At 27.8% G+C, this 21,083-nt stretch overlaps 1 protein-coding gene across 2 annotated transcripts; it reads right to left on the bottom strand.

Moving 5' to 3' along the window:
- Positions 1–1,582: 1,582 nt before the first annotated feature.
- LOC142331112 (endocuticle structural glycoprotein SgAbd-3-like) lies at positions 1,583–16,811 on the bottom strand. Of its 2 annotated transcripts, XM_075376788.1 has the most exons (3): positions 16,604–16,811; positions 4,807–4,934; positions 1,587–2,234 (listed from the first exon to the last, which is right to left on the bottom strand). In XM_075376788.1, the coding sequence occupies exons 1-3, from the start codon at positions 16,610–16,612 to the stop codon at positions 1,976–1,978; spliced, it is 396 nt and encodes a 131-aa protein (XP_075232903.1). In that variant the 5' UTR covers positions 16,613–16,811; the 3' UTR covers positions 1,587–1,975. The 2 variants fall into 2 exon arrangements, with proteins under 2 accessions (XP_075232904.1, XP_075232903.1); XM_075376789.1 differs by lacking the exon at positions 16,604–16,811 and having other exon boundaries at positions 1,583–2,234; positions 4,807–4,943.
- Positions 16,812–21,083: the final 4,272 nt, after the last annotated feature.

Raw genomic sequence — 21,083 nt, 5'->3', positions numbered from 1 at the left:
CTTCAAGGAATAGGTTGAATATGAGTGTTTTTACAAAAATTAACAGATGGACATGTTACTGCTGTTGATGTTAATTTGTCAAAAAGTTTTAATCTAACCTATTTTTTGTGATTTTCTATTAGCTTAGGTGTCATTTTAATCATAAATTATACTTTTCTATTCATTTCACACACATATAATAGTGTGCATATTAATAATAAGCACATAATAAAAGAATAAAATTGGAAAACTTTAATTTAAATGAAAGTTCTGGCTATAGTGGGCTTTGTCCTCAATAGACTACTACTTATTCCACTACTAGGGGACCCTCTCAGTGACCATATCTTCCCCCTCTTGACCAATTGTAATCAAAATTAAATGGCATCATCCATTTTCAGATGTCGCCATGTAACATTTCATAGAAAATCTTTTAATCAAGACTGAAGATATCAAGCAAAATTATAACTGATGAAAAAAAAGGAAAAAAATAGACTGATTTTCCCCCAGCTATAGGTGAAATTGCCCGAACACATAAGTGACTTACTAATGTAATAGAATTATCTAATTAGTACAAGAATGTGACTTTTAAGTCCAGAAACAATGGAAAAGGTAGAAAATTATTGAAAAAATAGTTTTTTCCCTCACACTCATAATGAGCAATTAAATGAGCTGAATAAGACTAAACACCATCAGAAAGTATTTTAGTTACCTAAAGGGCTTAAGTTACATGAAAAAACTTTTGAGAAGTTTAAGTTATGAGGCCATATAAAGTCCCCATCATGCCTCCTGATTGTGACCAAAATGGCATAAATTCCCCATATACAGAAATCATTGTGTCGAATTTCATCCAAATCAGTCCATCCATTCTGAAGACAGTGGGAAAAAAACAGGCCAACATCATGCATATTACATTAGTCCTTCTAGAATTTTTCAATACTGAAGTTGTTTTTTTTTTTTTAGTTAGGTCATGAAATGCCAAGATCTACAAAATTTAACTGGTTAGCATACTTTCCCTTATACAGTATACTGTATGTATTTAGTTTAATACATATTTAACTATATACCAAGGGAAGTAAAAAGATGTTAACAGTAATCTCTAGCCGAAAAATATAATTGTATTTAATACCTTTAGCATCTTTGATTGTTACGTCATTTTCAAGATTAAAAATTTATTATTATTTTGAAGTCATGACAAACATTTTAGTCTGTCTTCATGAAAATATTCAACATTTCTTTTATTTATGATAAATAAATTGGCAAGGAAGGATTAGGTATTTTGACATAATAGCAACATAAATGTATATATCATTTGAATGTGTTGTAACAATAATTGAAAATGCTAAGGTATATTACTGTTATGTTTTTGTAGATGAATGTTAAATTTTGTTACTGTTATTAATAGTTTTATATTAATTCAAATAAATAAATAGCCTATATTTGATAAAGCATTTTTTACACATATAAGGGAAAATAACAAAAAATTTGTTCACCAACACATCTTTTTTTAAAAAAAATTATAAATTTATTTAAATTAATACATATTACATAATTTAGTAATAAATTTAGAATTAATATACATGTTTTTTTTTTTCTTGCACTATAACACTAATACAATTTGATTGCAAAACAATTTACAAAATAATACAAGACATTTAACACAGATTTAAATATACTAAAAAAATTTCATGAAATTAATGAAAATTGTAATAAAAATTTCCCAACAATAAAGAAATCGAGATTCATATCAATACATTTATCACAATGAGTCTTCATTTTAAAATATAATTAAGCACAAACATAAAGTAGGCAGGCAAAATACAATTTTTTTTCTTTTAACATAAAATTACGTTTTTAAGTGAATGGTCCATCAATACAAACACTAATTACTATATTATTTTAATACTGAAAAATTTTTTAATTTATTTTTATTATTATATACCCGTAAATGTACACAGTCCTTTTTATTTATAATTAAATAAACATTTTGAAATTTGATTTACTGATCATCTTTTGATGGTGGTTTAGTCGCAAGAAATGCAAGTGCTTTTGCGATTGCTGGTGGAATTTCTGGAGGTTGTGGAAGATGTTCACCGGATGGCTGGAATCCATTTTCATCAGCGACATATGTTAAACCATAATTTTTACCATCATCACCAACATATGAGAAAGATCCTTGTGATATTTCACCAGCACCATCAGGAGTCTGTTTCAATTGGCCTTCTTGAGAAGCTCGTGTTCCATCTCCGCCTTCAAAGCTTAAATCATATGATACAAAATGTTAATATAACAATTATAAAATCTCTTTTACAATATATTAATATACTACCAATTTTAAAAAAACAAATTTGAAATGATGACCATAAGAAATTATAATGTTAGTTTTTAGTTTGAAGGGTTCTAAATGAGTTCTTATTTAAAAAAATCTAATCATAATGAATTACTATCAAATTTTTGAATACATTTCCAGGATCTCTCTCTCAGAAAGAACATAAAAAATATACCTGTAAAGAATTTCAGATCAAAGTTCATTTTGTAATGTTCCTTGAACTTCAACTTTCTAGCTAATTGAATTCAAATTAAGTAATTATGTTTTTTATAATGGTTGCTATGAAAGATGGTACTTGTGTTTAAATTACTGTATCTCAGTTAAAAAAATCACACAATAAAAGTGAAGGTATCGTTGGAACTGCAATATTGTTGCGCCAACTGGATTCGGCCGATTTAGGCAGTTAAACGTTTTTTTAAATTTCAGAGTTAAAATTGTATAACGCTAGCTGGTATGATTTTAATGAGTTTTTTGTAATCTTTATTCTTTTTTATTCAGTTGAGTCTTTGATAGAAATATTATGAATATTTGGCTGTAAAAAAACATATATATGAAAAAACACTAACAGTAGTAATAATAACAGTATTTACATTTGTAAATACTCAGGAATTATGATTTACAAAAATTATAATTTATAATATTAACAAAAAAGTAATCTGATAACACTTTGTGAAAAGCAATATTAATGACATGTCTGTGTCGGTAGTCTGTATGAATGAACAAGAATCAATGAATGTCTGAATCAATGAACAGGATAGTTGCAACTGTAGTTTTTTAATGATTGTTTCATACCTTTTCCACCTCAATTAATAGCTTAATATTAAATTCCATTATTTTCAAAATACTGATGTCTAATTAAAATTCTTTTAAGAATTACAACGATGTATTTTTTTCATAAAATATTCATTGAAACTAAAGATAAGGGTTGTTTCATAAAAAAACAATCTGTCCGCTTAAATAATAGTAGTTTTGGGCTAAATCTTAATTATAATTATTGAGAAAAATCGTTAAATCTGTGTCAAAAAGTAGAAAATTTCTACCTCGATTGGTTTTGATTTTATAATAATTCAAAGTTGACGTTCTCAAAAAAATCATGAGTTTTCCATTTTTCACATCCCAAGTTTTCAAAAAAATGATGGTAACTAAAATCAGCCAAATCCAGATAACGTAAAAATAATTGCAGTTTCCAACAATATCTTCATTTTTATTGTGTGATTATTTTAACTGAGATACAATAGTTTAAACACAAGCACCATCTTTCATGTCGACCACTATAGAGATGTGCAAATAAGAGAAATGGGAATGCGGAGGCTGACTAATTTCAAAAGCTGGTGCTGAAGCTTTATTATTTGGTAATGAACTTTTCAACAATAGCAGAGTAGGAGGAAAATAGTATTTAAGCATATTTTTACTATTAAGCATATTCTACCAGTAAACAATCTGAAGGAAATAGTATCACTTATTAAGGTTACTGGTAGGTTAGTCAAAGATCTTCTAATCAGTCTTTAATCTCTTTTGAACTTATCTACTTATAATTCAATACAAACCCATTATTGGCTTTAATAATTCAGGTTTATGGTTTACTTCATTGGTGTTAATGAGTTTTTTACAATTGGAGATAAAAATAATCTATGTAAGTATATTATTTTGAGTATTATACAGCTAATTTAATTATTAAAAGCAAGTATGGTACACCGTAAAACAATATTTGATTGTACATTGTCTGAAAATGACTCATTTACTGCTTCATAAATATTCCATTGGTGTATTTAGGGCCACATTTAGTGTAGAGTAAGTGTAACAAACTCAAATCCACCATAGGGCTGCTTTAGTCATACAGCAATAATCAGACTGCATACACTCGTACAGTTACATATAGCAAGCAGTTATAAGTTATGTTAAGTATCAGTCATCTGTTTAATTGCATATTTTCATTTTATTCACTACAAGTTGTCGCATAATTAAGAGATAACTTCAAAACACATATACAATAATAATATACAGTTTTAACAACATAAATTAAACAAAGATCAGCAAAACTGCACTTGATGAAAATGTTAGTGGTTATTTTTACAACTTATCAATGACAAATATGGATGTAAAATTGGGTAAGTATGGTAATGAATTAAAGTAGATAACTGTGAACAAATAAAAAATGATTGTGTAAGTTGTACCTCAGTTTTTAGACAACTAAAAATTATTGATAGTAATATCAAATGCAAGAAATTTATAATTAAGTACAATTGGTCTGTGATTACTGGACTAAGTTGACTAACCTGTTATATATCTATTTATCTTATGTTGCTTGTTATAAATTGTAAACCATATTTATAACTCACAAACAACAATTTATAAAGACTGTTTTATAACAAAGTCACCTGCTATATTGTTCATTTTACTTATACTTTTTTCGATTAGCATCACAGCTAATGCCAAAGGGACTTAAGTATGCACATGGTTTATTAAATAGTAAATACCTTATTTTTTGTCTATTCATTTACCTGTAGTGATATGTTCCATCAAAGTTGATATCTTGATCTTGTGAGACAATTGGCACTGTCTGCTTACTTGCAGCTTGTTGTGGTACTGGAACAGCCAGGCTTACACCAGCAAGACCAAGTAATACCAACTGAAACATTCAAAATAAATATTATAAAAACTATTACTTTAACCAGGTAGGTCATGTAAATTATTTTATATCATTGTATGATTTAATATGAATTCTAATTTTGATTAGATTGATTTAAAACCACATACATTTTTTTGACATAAAACATAAGAAGTTCTTTTTCATAATATTAGAAGTATAATAATTTTTAATGTAACCTTTCAAAATTAATTTTTACTGGTTTTTTGAGGTTAGTTTTATATTTTCTTTAAAAATTTTTATTCTATTTTATAAATGTGCATTTTATTTTTTAATATAAACTTGCAGTAAAATCAATAGAATGTAAAAATTATCCAGCATAGCAAAACAAGTAATATTTAATAATGAAAAAAAATTTTTTCTTTCTTAACGATTCGGTTTCTGTAACACTTAAAATATAATTATTACGGAAATGAGAAACATATCATAAAAATTGTGTTGTTTAAATTATGTAATAATTGCTGTACTTACAATTTCATTTTATCAAGAAATAGAAATTACATTTGATGAACGTTATACTACACTGAACACAAAACATTAAAAAAAAAATTATGCATTACAATGTACTATTGTTTTTATTTCAGACATTTTAAACAAGTACAACAAAATAAAATGATCTGTTATTAATTTACATAACTGGTACAACTAACTTCCTGTTGTGGGTTAATTATTTTTATGCCTTTTTAAATATGTAAATAGAAAGATTATTTGTGTATGTATACAATAAATCATATTGTACTGATAATTTAGTAATTTTTTTGATAGTAATTTATATAAAAAGTGTATGTTGTGTTAGACTACAAAAGTTTATACTTAATTCTATATGTGACACAATTCGCTACTGAAAATAATGTAATGATTCTCAAGAATAACACGCATCCAAATACTAAGCATATTAGGGAAAGTAAGAAGTAAATTAATTTTCTATTGCTTTTTATTGTTTAGCTGAACATACTGATCCATATCATCACATGAAGCTTACTGTTAAGTTTATGATATTCGGCTCTATAAGTAAGATAACATCTTCACTCAGTTGATACAAAGATACCTTATAGTGGACGTTGTTACTCTTAGAGAAAGCAACACTGATTGGTCTATTTATAAATTAGGCTTTTACAAACATCACAGCATAAGAAAGGCCAAGACAAAGAGAGTAAATAAATTAATAGAATTTTCCCCTATCTCTTGTGAACTAATTATACACTGCTTCAACTCAGTTATAGCAAAAACTAATCTACTATTAAATCATAAATCACTTCCAGATTTTGAAGACATGTATGTATAGTGTTCATGAAAGATCTGAAAGTTATGTAGATAATATTTTAATTGTTATAAATAATAAAAGTAAGAACAGTTGTTATCTGAATAATTACACAATATTGTTTTAGAGAGTATTACTCTAAAGTGATCTTCACATCTGGTATTCGGCCTGGCAGCAGATCTCTTATGCTACTACTGTCTCAGTCCTTCCCTGTCCAAAATCTTTTTCTTCGTCCCATTGTAGTTCCTAGTCTTCACCTTATCTACTAACTTCATCCTTCTTCTTTCTCGCTTTTTTCTTCTATTTCTTACCTTCCAAAGCAGTTATTGAGATTCTACTTCCTCTAATCACATGTCTGTACTGGTTTCCTTTTTTTTATATATTTGGAGCATAAGTACTCTTTCTTTTTTAATTCTGTTCATTAATTCCTTATTACTCACTTTATCCATCCATCTTGCTTTCTACATTCTTCTCCACATCCATATCTTAAAAGCCTCGACACAGATCTTTTCCCTGTTTCTCATGGTCCATGTTCCACTTACATACAACAAGATGCTACATACATAGCATTGGTATAACCTCTTTCTTAACCCTAAATTCAGATTTTTACCCAAAAGTGATATGTTTGCTTTAAATGTAGTTTAAACACTTTAACACCTACCAAAAGTATCCTCAATCTACATCTTTTATATAGGAAACCAAAAAAATAATATTAAACAATACAGAATATCATGAATGTTCCAGCTTTCACACAAATGTTTTTTACTGTAAATAAAAATTATACTAAGTAAATGATTTTATGGTCTTTTTACTTTCCCGTCTAGATAGCCCTGTAGCAGAGCTACTGCCCTTGAAGAGAAAATATTGGTCCAATTTGGGGATGTGTGGTTTTCACCGGATCTTGAAATTTTGATACCCAAGGAACCCAAAAAACTGGAAATTTTCTGGATGTTAATGTGTGCGTGTGTGTGTTCAGTGTTGGTCTATAAATCACCTTATATCTTCAGAATTATTTAACCGATTTTGGCCAAACTTGGTCAGATTACTTCTATATATGCCATTGATGCCATTAAGTTTTCAACAATAGGTCAAGGGGGTTGAGGCTATAGAGCAAGGATACCCTTAGTATCTCAAGATTTTGCCTAATTAAGATCATATTTTTCTTAGGCACATTTGTTAAAGATTGAAAAATAACAATATTTGCAAAGATGTTCTGCAAAATCACACCCCCACCCCAAAAAATGCTGTTGTACTGGTCTACTATGCTGTAACGTCACAGATGAGTGGTAGAATTAAATAAATTTATAATATTTAAAGTGTAAAAAGCGTAACTTGGTTTGGCTGGGTCTCAAACCAGTCTGCCAACTTTGTAAGCAAAATTTGTTCTATGTATGTTGTGAAATTTATATTAGTTTAATTAGTGTCGACTGTCGCTGCTAGTACAACTGCAGCCGTACTAATTATGCGCGCACACTTTAGTTAGAATCATTGAATTAAATAAATGAAAAAATATATTTAAATAAAATTATAAGAATTTTAAATAATGTTGTGTGTAAGCTGTGCATCAGAAACAACCACAGTTGTCAGCTTTTTTTAAATTTATTGTCAGCTTTTATTTTTAATGTATTGTTTAATTCAAACTCAATTTCTAATTAATCTATTATCAACATATGTAAAAGGTATAGTTTCTGATAAACTTATTTTATGAACAGTTTTCAATGAATTTTGACTATGCCGATTCATCTTGTCTTTTGAATTTTATCTCATTAATAAAGTAGAAATACATTTTTTAATATAAATTCATTGGCAATTTTTTTCCTGAATTTTTTAATATTCTTTTTTTAAGTTTTGCTTTTATTTTTTATTTTACTAATTTTACAACTACTGATGATAATTTTTTTTGCAGTTGAAATGTGCATTAGTTATGATTTTCATTTTTGTGCATTATGAGCATTTTCTATATGTGATTTTATAATATACAGTGTATTTATATGTATTATTAATAAATGGTTAATTGTATAAAACAATGATGAGGATAGTTAAAATACAAAGAAATCATTCAATTGAGTGAAGCTGCAAAATAATTAGCAAAATCTTACACCAGTGTGACATATTTTCAACAATTCATCATCTTAAACAATAAATGTTATTGTAATTGAATGTATGCCCATTAAAATTAATAAATAAACAACCTGAAACTACTAGATAGAATATTTTTTAATAAAGTAAATGTTCAATGTTAAAAGTGTTAAATATAGATACCAAGAATTATGTAGATGAAAAACTGAACCTTATTAGCAAGTTAAAAACTGTACTGTAATGGTTGCTAATCAATTAGCACAATGATAACAAATATCACAAGCATACTATTTACAAATCTTTTCAGGTATATTTATTATCTTTTTTTTTAAATGCTTATTAAAAAAACTTCCTGTTTATTAAATACATATTTATTACGGGCATGTATTAAATATTTATCTCTCAAAGTGAATAAAATAAAGCCAAAATGTAAAATTTAAATTTATGAAAATCATCATTGCATACTGTTTGTTTATCATACTTAATGATTTAAAACAAGTTATTCAGATTTCATAACTCATTATGTAACTATAAAAGACATAAGATAAATTGCTTTCACTCATTTATAATAGAAAATAAAAAAAGAAGCTATTCATAAATTAAGAATTTTATTATAATGATTTTCAAATTAATTTTGACGATTTAAATTTTTTTTAAAATCTCTTAAATTATAGTAAAAATTACATCTGTTGTTTCACAATAAGCTTGCTTATTTTTTGTTAGTAAATACTGGCTAACATTATTTAATCTCTTTTAAAGTATAACTTTGTAACATGTGAAAAATACCCAGCCTGACTAGACTTCTAACTGAGAATAAAGATAAAGGTTTTTGAAATTCTTATGTTATTTAACTATATCATTTCTCAAATGATATACAATTTAAAATACAAAAAAAAGAAAAAGGTATTTTTTTTAAGTATAATAGGCAAAAGAAGTTGTGGTTATACTTGATTGGCCAATTGATAACTGGATATGATTTGGAGAAATCTGCAGATTTCTTTTACCAGAGAGAAAAGCAAGGAATCAACATAAAATAACAATGCCGTAATGTTTAGGAAACATATAACTTTGCCTGTGTAATATAAATAAAGTATAAACAAAACCATATAAAATACTTTAAAGGCAATAAGTTTTTGCCTTAGTATACAAAAATTATTAATACCTCTTACGTAAAAAGTTAATTAGTCAGACATTAAAGATGTGTGTATTTTAATATATAATTAACTATCTATTATGTAGGAAGGGAGGAATTTATTTTATGAAATATAAAATTATTGGTTGATCCATTTCAGAAATAGTGTTGTGAATTGAAAAACAGGGATTAAAGAACATTAACAATGGGAATTAAAAATATAAACAAAAGTAAATGTGTCTTTCATTGGATCTGAAACGATCCATATGCATGGCATTATATTAACAACTTGATATACTTTTCAGATATATCATTTGCTCCACTTTCTTTTTCTGTTTAGCCTCCAGAACCACCATAAGGTATTACCTCAGACGATGATATGTAGAGAATGTAAATAAAATGTAGTCTTGTACAGTCTCAGTTCGACCGTTCCTGAGATGTGTGATTAATTGAAAGAAAACCGCTATCCACGATCTAGTACTCAAATCTGTATAAAACTGCCTTTACTAGGATTTGTACCTTAGAACTCTCAAAACTTCAAAATCAGCTGATATTTGCCCCACTGTTAGCTTTTATGCAAAATCAATATCATGTAATTTCCGGTCTTTTTTTATATTTCCTTGAACATATGAAGAAGGATAAAGTATAAGCTGATAAAATGAAAACAAAAGACAAACTATTTTATCAGTGATAAAATATGATAAACGCCATTTATAAATTTAAGATAATCTCTTTTTCATTTATTCCAATATTAAAATTGCAAGTAGAATAATTAAAATCAACAAATCCTCCACTACCAACTAATTTAATATTAAAAAAAATATGAGAAGTATTATAAAATTAAAACAATAATATCTAATAAGAATCTATGCTACTGAGTTGTAAAAGAAAAATCCTTGTATATATTATCTATTAAACAGGAAATAAGCCATTTTAAATGTCTAATTAAAGAATATGTGAACAACATACTCTTATATCCAAGAGCAAAGAGAGGAAAATAGAAAGAAAGATAATTCTTTCTTACATTACAATCCTTTTTATCTTTTTAATAAAAGGATAAAAATTAGTCTAGTGGTTTTAAAAATTAGCCTTAGAATGCGTAATTGAATGTCGTAATTGATAAGTCCAAGGGGTGGACCGGTTAACTACTCATTTGATTACTTCCATTTACCATATAATTCCAAGAGTTGGCAAGGTTGTTTTTTAACAATCTTGTACCCATTCTCAGGTACTTTTACTACTATTACTTTTAACCCTGAGTATCCTTATTATGATCTTATTTCATAGAGTAGAAATTTAAACTACATTAAGTTGTGTATTTACATATGCCACACAGTTAATTGTAAGGATCAACAAGTTTGTTTCTTTAAGAAACCTCTATATTTTGTCAGGGACTTTTTTATGGTTAGTATTTGGTTGACCCAAAATACAAAAAGATGAGTTCCGGTAAAGCCTAACAGGTCTAGAATCAAAGTGGTGTGGCGTCCGAGATTGTTACAAGGCAGGTGTCTTTTTCTGCAAGGGTAACCTTCAGTATCCTTAATTTTTAACTGGCTTCAAAAAATGAAAATTAAAACTGAATTGGGTACTTTACATGGCACAGAATTCCAGAAGCAAGGTTGTTTCTTTAAGAAACCCTGTATCTGTTCTCGGGGGCTTTTTTTGAACTAAACTGCTCACCCTCAAAATCCTTAATTTGGATCTGACTTAAAAAATGAGAATAATCGAATATATATTATTTTTTTATATTTTAGAAATATTCCTTAAAATCATTTTTTTGTTATTGTTTAAAACAATTATTTTATATTTTTTAGATTCATTTTTAAAAAATTTAAAATACAGATATATATATATATAAAAAACAATGTCCTTAAGAAAAAATATCCACTCGTTAGAAACACAAAAGACAAAATGTTGGAAAAGTATTTCTTGATAAAATTATGAAAAGTAATATAGATAAATAATACAAAATGACTGTCAAGAGTGAGTTAAGGCCCTCTCGAATGTGGGGGTTGGGGAATATATAGTTTTTTTTATCTCAAGTTTTCAAATTAACTATTTATTTATTTTTTTTGTAAATATGCTTTGAATATCCCAATAAAATTCTCTCTCTCCCCCTTATATATATATATATATAAATAATTAACAGAAACAAATTTATTTCAAAACATGTAATGTAGAAAAGAAAAAATATATAAATAATTCATAAATGTAGAATATAGAAGTAAAAGACACGGTCATTGAAGAGAGGAAATATTAATTTAAGTGATTCATTTGACTTTGGATGAGGCAGCTGAACTGATATATTGTCGGTCATGTAAAACCATATAATAAACGTTAAACAGCGTAAGGTTCACATCGTACTTTCTATCTTACATAATTTTATAAAAAAGGTGATTCCGTGAAAATTTTACGAAGGTTAGTTCGCAATCTGTTAATCTTCTTCGGCATGGGCTGATATAATCTATTCGTACATATCATCCTCCTTCAGACGATGATATGTACGATTAATAATTGAAGTGTAGCTTTGTACAGTCTCAGGGCGACCATTCCTAGATCTGTAGTTAATTGAAATACAGTTATCAAATAACACCGGTTTTCACGATTTAGCATTTAAATTCGTATAAAAGCCTTTACTAACTTTTGAACCTTAAAACTCGACTTCGAAATCAGCTGATTTTCGATGACGATTTCACCACTAGACCAACCTCAAACAGTTGTCATAGGTTGGTAGAGTTCTAACTGCTTTAACGCGCAATTCAAAACGTTCTGCGATTGAACGTACATATCAGTGAACCATCAACCATCAAATCTTTTGTAAGGACTTAAGTTTTCACCCCTATAAAATTAAGTTCAGAAATTAAAAGATGTTGATTTGTTTGCTCGCATGAATTTTTGTAAAGAAATATCGCAGCGTTGGATGGCGATGCAAATTTAGTTTAGATCCACTATATGTTTATCTTAGATGAAGCTCATTTTCACCTGAACGACTAGATAAATAAATAGAATAATCGATATTGAAACCCTGTAAACCCAGTTCAGTTTTATGAAAACTGGAAAAAAAAGTTTGGGTCAGATTGCAAACTCCCTCTTTTTTTTGAAACTTGTAAAAATGAAACAAGAATTTTCGTAGTCTGTTCAAAATACCATTTATATATATATATATATATAGTGGATATACACATCAACTTTTTTTTAGATTAAAATTTACTTCGGTATTGATTTAAGAAGCTGTTTTCTAAATATTCATTTAAAAAATAAAAATTTTAGTTTCTAAATTAATCTAATATATTTAAAAACACCTGTTTCATCATCATTTCAGTAAAATACATAAAAAAAAATTCCATAAATAAAATAATAATAATAATAAAATTCTTACATAAGAAAGTGATGTTCGTTTTATTTTGGATACAGTCATATATATACGATAGCCTACAGACTAAAAAATATAATTTACGTATAAAAATATTTTTTTATTTGATGAAATAAAAGTTATATAATAAAATTATTATTATTATTATATGTTCTATTTGACGTAACAATGTACAGATAAATCACGACCGGGAAAGCTTATCTCCAGTATACTGTTTTGTAATTGTGGTCATACGTATGAAAATAAAAGGTGAAACAGTGAAGTGATTTAAATCTAATACATACACTAAGTCAAAGTTCAAAAGGTCTTCACATCAGATACAGGTCACGAATCTAATTCCTTATTATCCGTCTAAATGGACCTTTTTTTTAAACTTGCACAACAATAACCGATGTATTAACAGTTAAAAATAAGGTTTTGATATTATAAATTATAGTATTTTTTTTAAAAATAGATATAAGAAAGTATCAGTCATGCAAGCAAGCGCGTACTGATATAAACTATTTAAAATTATTTATTCTAAAAAAATATCATTTTTGTTTTAATTTGAGTGAAATAAATTTTAATATGACTTATATACACGATGATAACAGATTGCGCCTGGAGAATATGCAATATTCTATATAGATCAGTACATAACGTTTCGCACCTATTCACTGCCCTTAACAAATAGTATAAATATAACTTGTAAATTATGATTTTATCGTTTTTATTTTTTTAATTTAATCTATTAAGTATTTTTTTAGATAAAATTACTTGAGTTTTTTCATTTAGTTTTTCATTGTGTACAATCACTTTTTAATATGTTTTTCCTTTTAAAAAAACGCAGATAAAAACCACATACCGATTTAGATCTCATTTAAATGTTTAATTAAATTTTAGAAAACCATGGAAATTTATAAAAAAAAAAGGAACAGGAAACAAGATATGTGACTAACATATATACCTTATTTATTTATTTTGTCATCAATGCATGAAATATACAATATATGTGTGTGTATATATATATATATATATATAATATATAGTATATAAAAAAGATCTTTATAGAAAAGTTAAAAAAAAAAACCAGCTTATAATAGTAAAAATTAAAAGAGTTAGAGCCAAAAAATAAAATATATATTTTTTAGAAATGAGGAATAAATTTTAAGAAACATTTTTCTAAAAATATTCATACACAGGTTATGCTTAAAAAATTTGCTTAAGTAAAGTTTTCTCTAAATCTAACACCCCCTTCATTGAAGGGTAAAATAAGAAAAATAAATTCCCAAAAACCTTTGTTTTTTTAAGTATTGATCATAAGAATTTCATATTGATACAGTTGTTACGTTTCCTAACTAAGGAAATTAATAACTACAAAAAAAATTTATAAAAGTCAATCTTTAGATTCGTTTAAAAAAAAAGTAACTGTAAGTAGTAATACATAAATATATAACAAGACATAATATTTACATATATATAATAGTAACCAAGAACAATCCGTATCTGCTACATTAAAAATGTCAATTAGCAATTTTTAATAAATTTCAATTTTTTTTTTTTGAAATACCAAAATTTTATTATGATTAATTATCTTGGTTGCACTTACTATTTTCTAAAATGTTTAGAGAAATTTATTCCTTCATTAATGCACGAACATAAGAGTATTTATTATAATTAATATTATTATCGATTAGTTATATTTTATATTTATAAATTCAGATGTGTAAATGATGTTGAAAAATTCGATTCAAAAATCAAATTTATAATTCGTTTAAATTGGAACGAAGCATCGAATAGATGAACTGTTATAAATAATGAATTTATTCGAAATGATACTTTAATAAATCGATTAGTAGAAGAAGACCGAAGGGTGGTAGACCGGGATTAATTGTAATTAATTAATGTGAAAAATATGAAACCGCTGTATGAAATTAAATGAAAAATAATTAAAAAGAAGCTACTTTTTTTAGGGCACTACAAAAGAAGATAAACTATTTATTGCTGGGTAAAGTTAAGGAATAATGTATTAGGAAAGGTAAAGCATATCACACCAACAGAAAATATGTAATTATAATTTGAAATTATACAAAATTCACAACATAAAAAGAAATGAATATATATAATTTCGAATAAAATCATCACAAAAAGATAAATCGTACGATATATTTAAAAAAATGTATCTGTTATTTAAAAAAATATATATATAATTTATATACAAATGATTGTTTAAAAATAATTTTGAGTTTATAAATTTATTATATTAATATTTTTGAAAACTTACAACGACAAATTTAAAACCAAAAACCTGGCAAACAATAATTTTTGTATCAAGGGTAATAGTTAGGTCTTTACGCTTTTAAATTTAATCCTTTTAAATTTTCCGGAACCTTGTAAAGACTTTTGAATAGTTATCTTAGTTTAAAAAAAAATTAATATATAATTATTTATATATAAATAAGGGAATATTTTTTAGCGAGTGAAAAATGTTATGTTGAACGAGATTCAAACCCGGAACCGTCGAATTAAATATATTACAAAAGTAATATATTTCATCCCGACGGTTCGTATAAAGTTCATCCTGAATATTAGTTTAGTTTTAACTATCCCCACAAGATTTAGCTATAGAATGCGTGGAAAGCATTATTGAAGTGTACAAAGCCAAAAGTTATATTGAAAATGACGCTTCTTTTTTCTTATCTACAAAATCATATAAATTCAGCAACAAAAAGAGAATTAATTTCTAACTGTTTAAATGACTATTGAAGTTAAAAAAAATCTACTTAGAGAGATGATTATTCATCTCGCTAGCAAGTGTTATTAAATGCCATGCCTGATCGGGATTCGAACCCGGAACTTTCTGATGAAAGGCGAAGTGATTTTTTAATAAAAATAAGAAAGTTATTTATAAAAATAAGATTGAAAAATCATAATTTTATTTTAAATAAAATGTAAAAAAAAGTTTGCTCGCTATCTCTTAAATTTTATTTCTTCTAGATAAAAATAATTTTTGTGATTTATATACTTTTAGAAATATTTAAAAGGAAAAAATTGTTACAATACGAAAATTTTCAAAAAAACATTTTGCTGAAATTTCAACCCTTTTCAGAAAAATATGCTTTTTATAAGTTGAAATATTTTAATTAATGAAACATTGTAAACCACAAAGATGTTTTTGAAAATATTTCATATAATTATAATTTAATGTTTATAATTTTTCAAAAAGGGGGTTATTATATTTTGATGATAAAAACCTTACATACATATTTTGTTTGTTTTATTTTGATGATATCGCCACATAATGCTTGAAAAAAGCTTGTGCGTGGAATATCGAAGTGGAATTTTGTAGTGTATGAAAAAAAATGCCATGGCTGACCGAGATTCGAACCCAGAACTTTCTGATGAAATACCGAAATGTTGTCATTCCGCTATGGAGATCGGTTATATAAAAAAGTATATTGATGAGTTATATTCACTATTCGCTAATCAACTATATAAAAACCTAGAATGAATAGCGATCATTAAGAGTGTATGAAAAAAATTTAAGGAAAAGAAAAAATAAATTAAATAAAATTAGAAAATATTCTCATAGAAGACAAATTTTAGAATTTTTACCCGGAAGAATGATAGATAACTTCTTTATTAATTTTTTTTTTTTAATTTGATATTCGTTAGTGATTGAAGATAGATTTTTATAAATATAAAACTTACCAAACGGTTAAATAAATTTATAATTAATATTTAAACAAAATATATATAATGAATTTAAAAAAAAAATTAAATAAATATTTTTAAAAAAATTATATAAATAAAATATTGGTACTTACAGAGATCATTTTTCTGTTTTGTAGAAAATTAAAAAAAATAATCTGTTGTAAAAGAAATAATCAGATGATAATAGTGCAAGAGTTGGATAGTTAATGAACACAATGTAAGTAAGTCGGTGGTGTTTTATATGCAGAGAAAGGTACGCCCTAGTCAACGGACAGAACGCCGCACCGATGATTCTATTCGAACAGTTAAAATATATTGTTTAATTGAACACGCCGCGTAACATGTGGGGGTGAGAGAGGATTATTTCTAGGTAAAAGAGGTTTCTTACTCTTTCGCTCACTAATTTCTTCTCTATCTCTCTCTTTCTTTATCACAATAAGTAAGTTTATACAGTGCGCACGGTTGTAAAGTAGTAAGTGGGGATTATGTAAGATAGCCTGAGTATAAATCCGATTGAATACAACAGTAAAAGAGTAACAGCGTCTCGTCCACAATCACGTCTTCACTTCTCGATTCACAATATACACAGTCGGTTGTGTGTTTGTGAGGTCGGCCTTTCCCCCAAGGCGTGGTATCACACACCATCGACCGTAACATTATACATAAGTACAAACACAATATACAATGCAATAATAATAATAATAAATACAATGAATGCATCCATCCATAGACTGAATTATTATTTTTAGTAGTTAACTTTAAACTTTCGTACTCCGTTCAATGTTTTGTTGTACTTTAGTAGTGGTTATAACCTAACCTACACTTTTACTTTGCGGTAATAAAATTCCCCTCAGTTACACGAACTTGACTTCATGACACAATTCATCTCGTGTTCAACAGCTACCAGTAATTTTATTGGTCCACCTAATTATAAATATATTTTATACTAATTTTGAAGTAAATCTTTACAAAATTTTCTTTGTTAGGAACCAATATCGAAATTATCAAAAAAAAACTAATCATTCTAAAGAATAACAAGCGTTCCATGCCAAAAAAAAAATTGTTATGAAAGTGAACATGTTTTCCATTGTTTTCATTGAGACAAGTTTACTGTTGCATAATCAACAAGCCAAGCCCACCGAAATGCAATTTATATTCAATTTAAAATAAATGTCGCCTTAAAACATATTAATGTATCGTTTTCTTTCATGAACAATACATTACGTAAACTCAGTAAGGAATAACATATTGAAGTAATTATACTATTTAATATTTATGAAGGCCCTTTAGCTATTAAAAATTCAAGAATTACCCTTCTCCCGAAAAAAAAATTAATGATTTCTGCTTATTCTTATTTTATAATAAACTAGCTCTTCGTCACAGCTTTGCCCGCCCAATATGGTTTATTTGCGTTTCCTGTAGCGGTCAGTATTTTTATTTTATGTTTTTTAGTCAAGTGGCAGGTCCAGTCAGTCACTCATACAGTAACGGTGGAAGTGACTGTGTTGCTTGAGCCACAGCGCCGTATACCTTCGCACTCTTTAAAAAAAAAATCGGAATTCAAAAATACCCGAAAATGGTTTCTAAATATTTAAAAGTATTTGAAAGCTTAAATCTACTGAATATCTCGTTTAGTATATTCGGGAATGAAAAAATTTACAATGCTTGTTCAAAATTCTTTTTTACCTTTCTTCACTCACTTTCAATTTTTTTTTTTAACCTCCGAGGCCACCGCTAGGTATTGCTTCAGAGGGTGAGATGAACGATTTGTAGCGTGCGTAAAAATGCCATGCCTCACCGGGATTCAAACGCGGGACCTCCGGATGAAAGGCTGAGACGCTACCATCGCGTCACGGAGGCCAGCGAATTTCAAAAATCTAGAAATTGATTTATTCACATGAAGATCACACTCACAAAAAATCAGATTTATTTCTTCATTTGTTACTGAGATATTAAAAAAAATTTCATTGTTACTCTATTTTAACCCTTTAAACACGGAATTTAAAAGATCTTTTCTTAGTGCAGTTACACCGTATGAAGAATATGTATACTAATATTCATCAATAGTTTTTGCTTGGCACTGATTATGAATCACCGATATGTTGTCTTCAATTTCAATAAAAATATTCTCTATTCTATATTTCTAAATTGAAAATATCTCGAATGAAAAATATTTTCGGAGCGGCTCTCTGGAAGAAAGGAGTATGAAAATTTAGCGGCTCGCCACCTAGCGGCCCGAATGAGAAGTGTAGCACCGTAAGGGATTATTCATTATTTAAAAGTTTTAATAAATAATCTTCCATTTTTAGATAACATTTCCGAATAACCGTGATCTGTTAGATCGAGAGAATATCTGATGCATCCAGAAGTAGTTTGCAATCTACTAAAAAATACCCATTTTGAATTTTGAAAATCGGACGATTGTTTGCAGAGATATTATATCTAGCCTCCCAAGGTGCTCGCATACCTCCCCACTCTAGCATCACACGCAGTTCCCACGGGAAGGCCATTATTGTTAAACAGAAATTTTATTAAATTTTTTTAATATTATTTTATTTAACGTAAATTTAATTCTATTATTTTTGTAATATTATTCTTTCGATTGATTCGAATCATTCAGTTCAACCCCAGCTCACACAGTGATAGAGACTCACAGTTCATTCAATTCGTAACCGGGAAGTCTGCACTGCTAAATGTATACATATTTTTTTTCTCAAGGTTTTACCATGAAATATATTTAAAAACCTTCTCAGTTATTCCAAGAAACATGAGCAAAAATTTGATTGCGACTGAATTTTTTTTTTTTTTTTTTTTGTTTATCCCGAACAAATAAAAACTCTCTTTCTCTTTATATAGTAGTAGATATATCATTTATCCTTTCTACATATGAATTGATAAAAATATGATGATGGTAAATAGCAACCAGTGTTGTAAGCCAGAAGAGTCTGTTCTAATCAGATAAAACAATAACAGGAATAATATCAAATAAAAAGAAAAATAAATTTACAGTTCGTGTACTGAACACTAGACGTCGGTAATTTTTTATTGAATTTAATAAACTTAGCTCTTCAATAAAATTTAATTTATGAAAATTATAATTAAAGTTGATTTACAATCGTTGTTAATTTATTCTCGATCATAATTCATTGTGGGAGATTTATACAGCGGAAAAAAATCTTACTATATTATCATCATATAAATGTTGTTTCTGTGGATACCAAACCTCATTGACTGAGATGACTACTGGAGAATACTTCCATTACATTTTTTTCGTATTTATAATACTTAGATGTAATTTTGTTTTAAATAAGCTTACCGAGAGAAAAACGCGTAAAATTTAGTATTTAATGTTGTACTCGGAAAAGCACGATAATGGTTTAGTAGTAATTGAATGGTTTGAAAATAAAACATTTTAGCTCAAACATAGAGTAAGTAACAATGAGTGAAGTATCTAACGGGTAGTCACAGAGAGATAACCCACCGGATTGGTCTAGTGGTTAACCCGTCTTCCCAAATCAGCTGACTTGGAAGTCGAGAGTTCCAGCGTTCAAGTCCTAGCCAGTTATTTTTACACGGATATGAATACTAGATCGTGGATACCGGTGTTCTTTGGCGGTTGGGTTTCAATTAACCACACATCTCAGGAATGGTCGAACTGAGAATGTACAAGACTACACTTCATTTACATTCATACATATCATCCTCATTCGTCCTCTGAAGAGATCTAAACGGCAGTTACCGGAGGCTAAACAGGAAAAAGAAAGTCACAGAGAGATAGATTGGAAATTATGTATGAGGTTAGATGTAGGTCGCATCAGGAGTAGAGACCAGATGTAATGATTTGACATTGGTGGTAACTTTTAAATAACAGATGAAATTTAAAAAAATAATCTGTAAATATACCTGTAACAATTTTACCTTTTTATTTCTTTTTCCTGTTTAGCCTCCGGTAACTATCGTTCAGATAATACTTCAGAGGATGAATAAGGATGATATGTATGAGTGTAAATGAAGGGTAGTCTTGTACAGTCTCAGTTCGACCATTCCTGAAATGTGTGGTTAATTGAAACCCAACCACCAAAGAACACCGGTATCCTTTGATGATTGGGTAACAATTTCACCTGATACCAACGAATCTCACTAAAAAAATTCATGAAATAGAAAAACGCGTTCAATTTTAACTGTTATAATAACACAAAACATAAAAACAGACGAAATGGGAAAAGGTGAAAATGTTAAAATTGGATTTTGCTTAGATTTTTTTTTTTTGTCTTCAGTCATTTGACTGGATTGATGCAGCTCTCCAAGATTCCCTATCTAGTGCTAGTCGTTTCATTTCAGTATACCCTCTACATCGTACATCCCTAACAATTTGATTTACATATTCCAAACGTGGCCTGCCTACACAATTTTTTCCTTCTACCTGTCCTTCCAATATTAAAGCGACTATTCCAGAATGCCTTAGTATGTGGCCTATAAGTCTGTCTCTTCTTTTAACTATATTTTTCCAAATGCTTCTTTCCTCATCTATTTGCCGCAATATCTCTTCATTTGCCACTTTATCCACCCATCTGATTTTTAACATTCTCCTAT

This window comes from Lycorma delicatula, chromosome 10 (genome assembly GCF_047948215.1).
Source record: "Lycorma delicatula isolate Av1 chromosome 10, ASM4794821v1, whole genome shotgun sequence".
Taxonomy (NCBI): domain Eukaryota; kingdom Metazoa; phylum Arthropoda; class Insecta; order Hemiptera; family Fulgoridae; genus Lycorma; species Lycorma delicatula.
The sequence above is the reverse complement of the archived record's forward strand: the minus strand, read 5'-3'. Positions and strand labels throughout refer to the sequence as shown.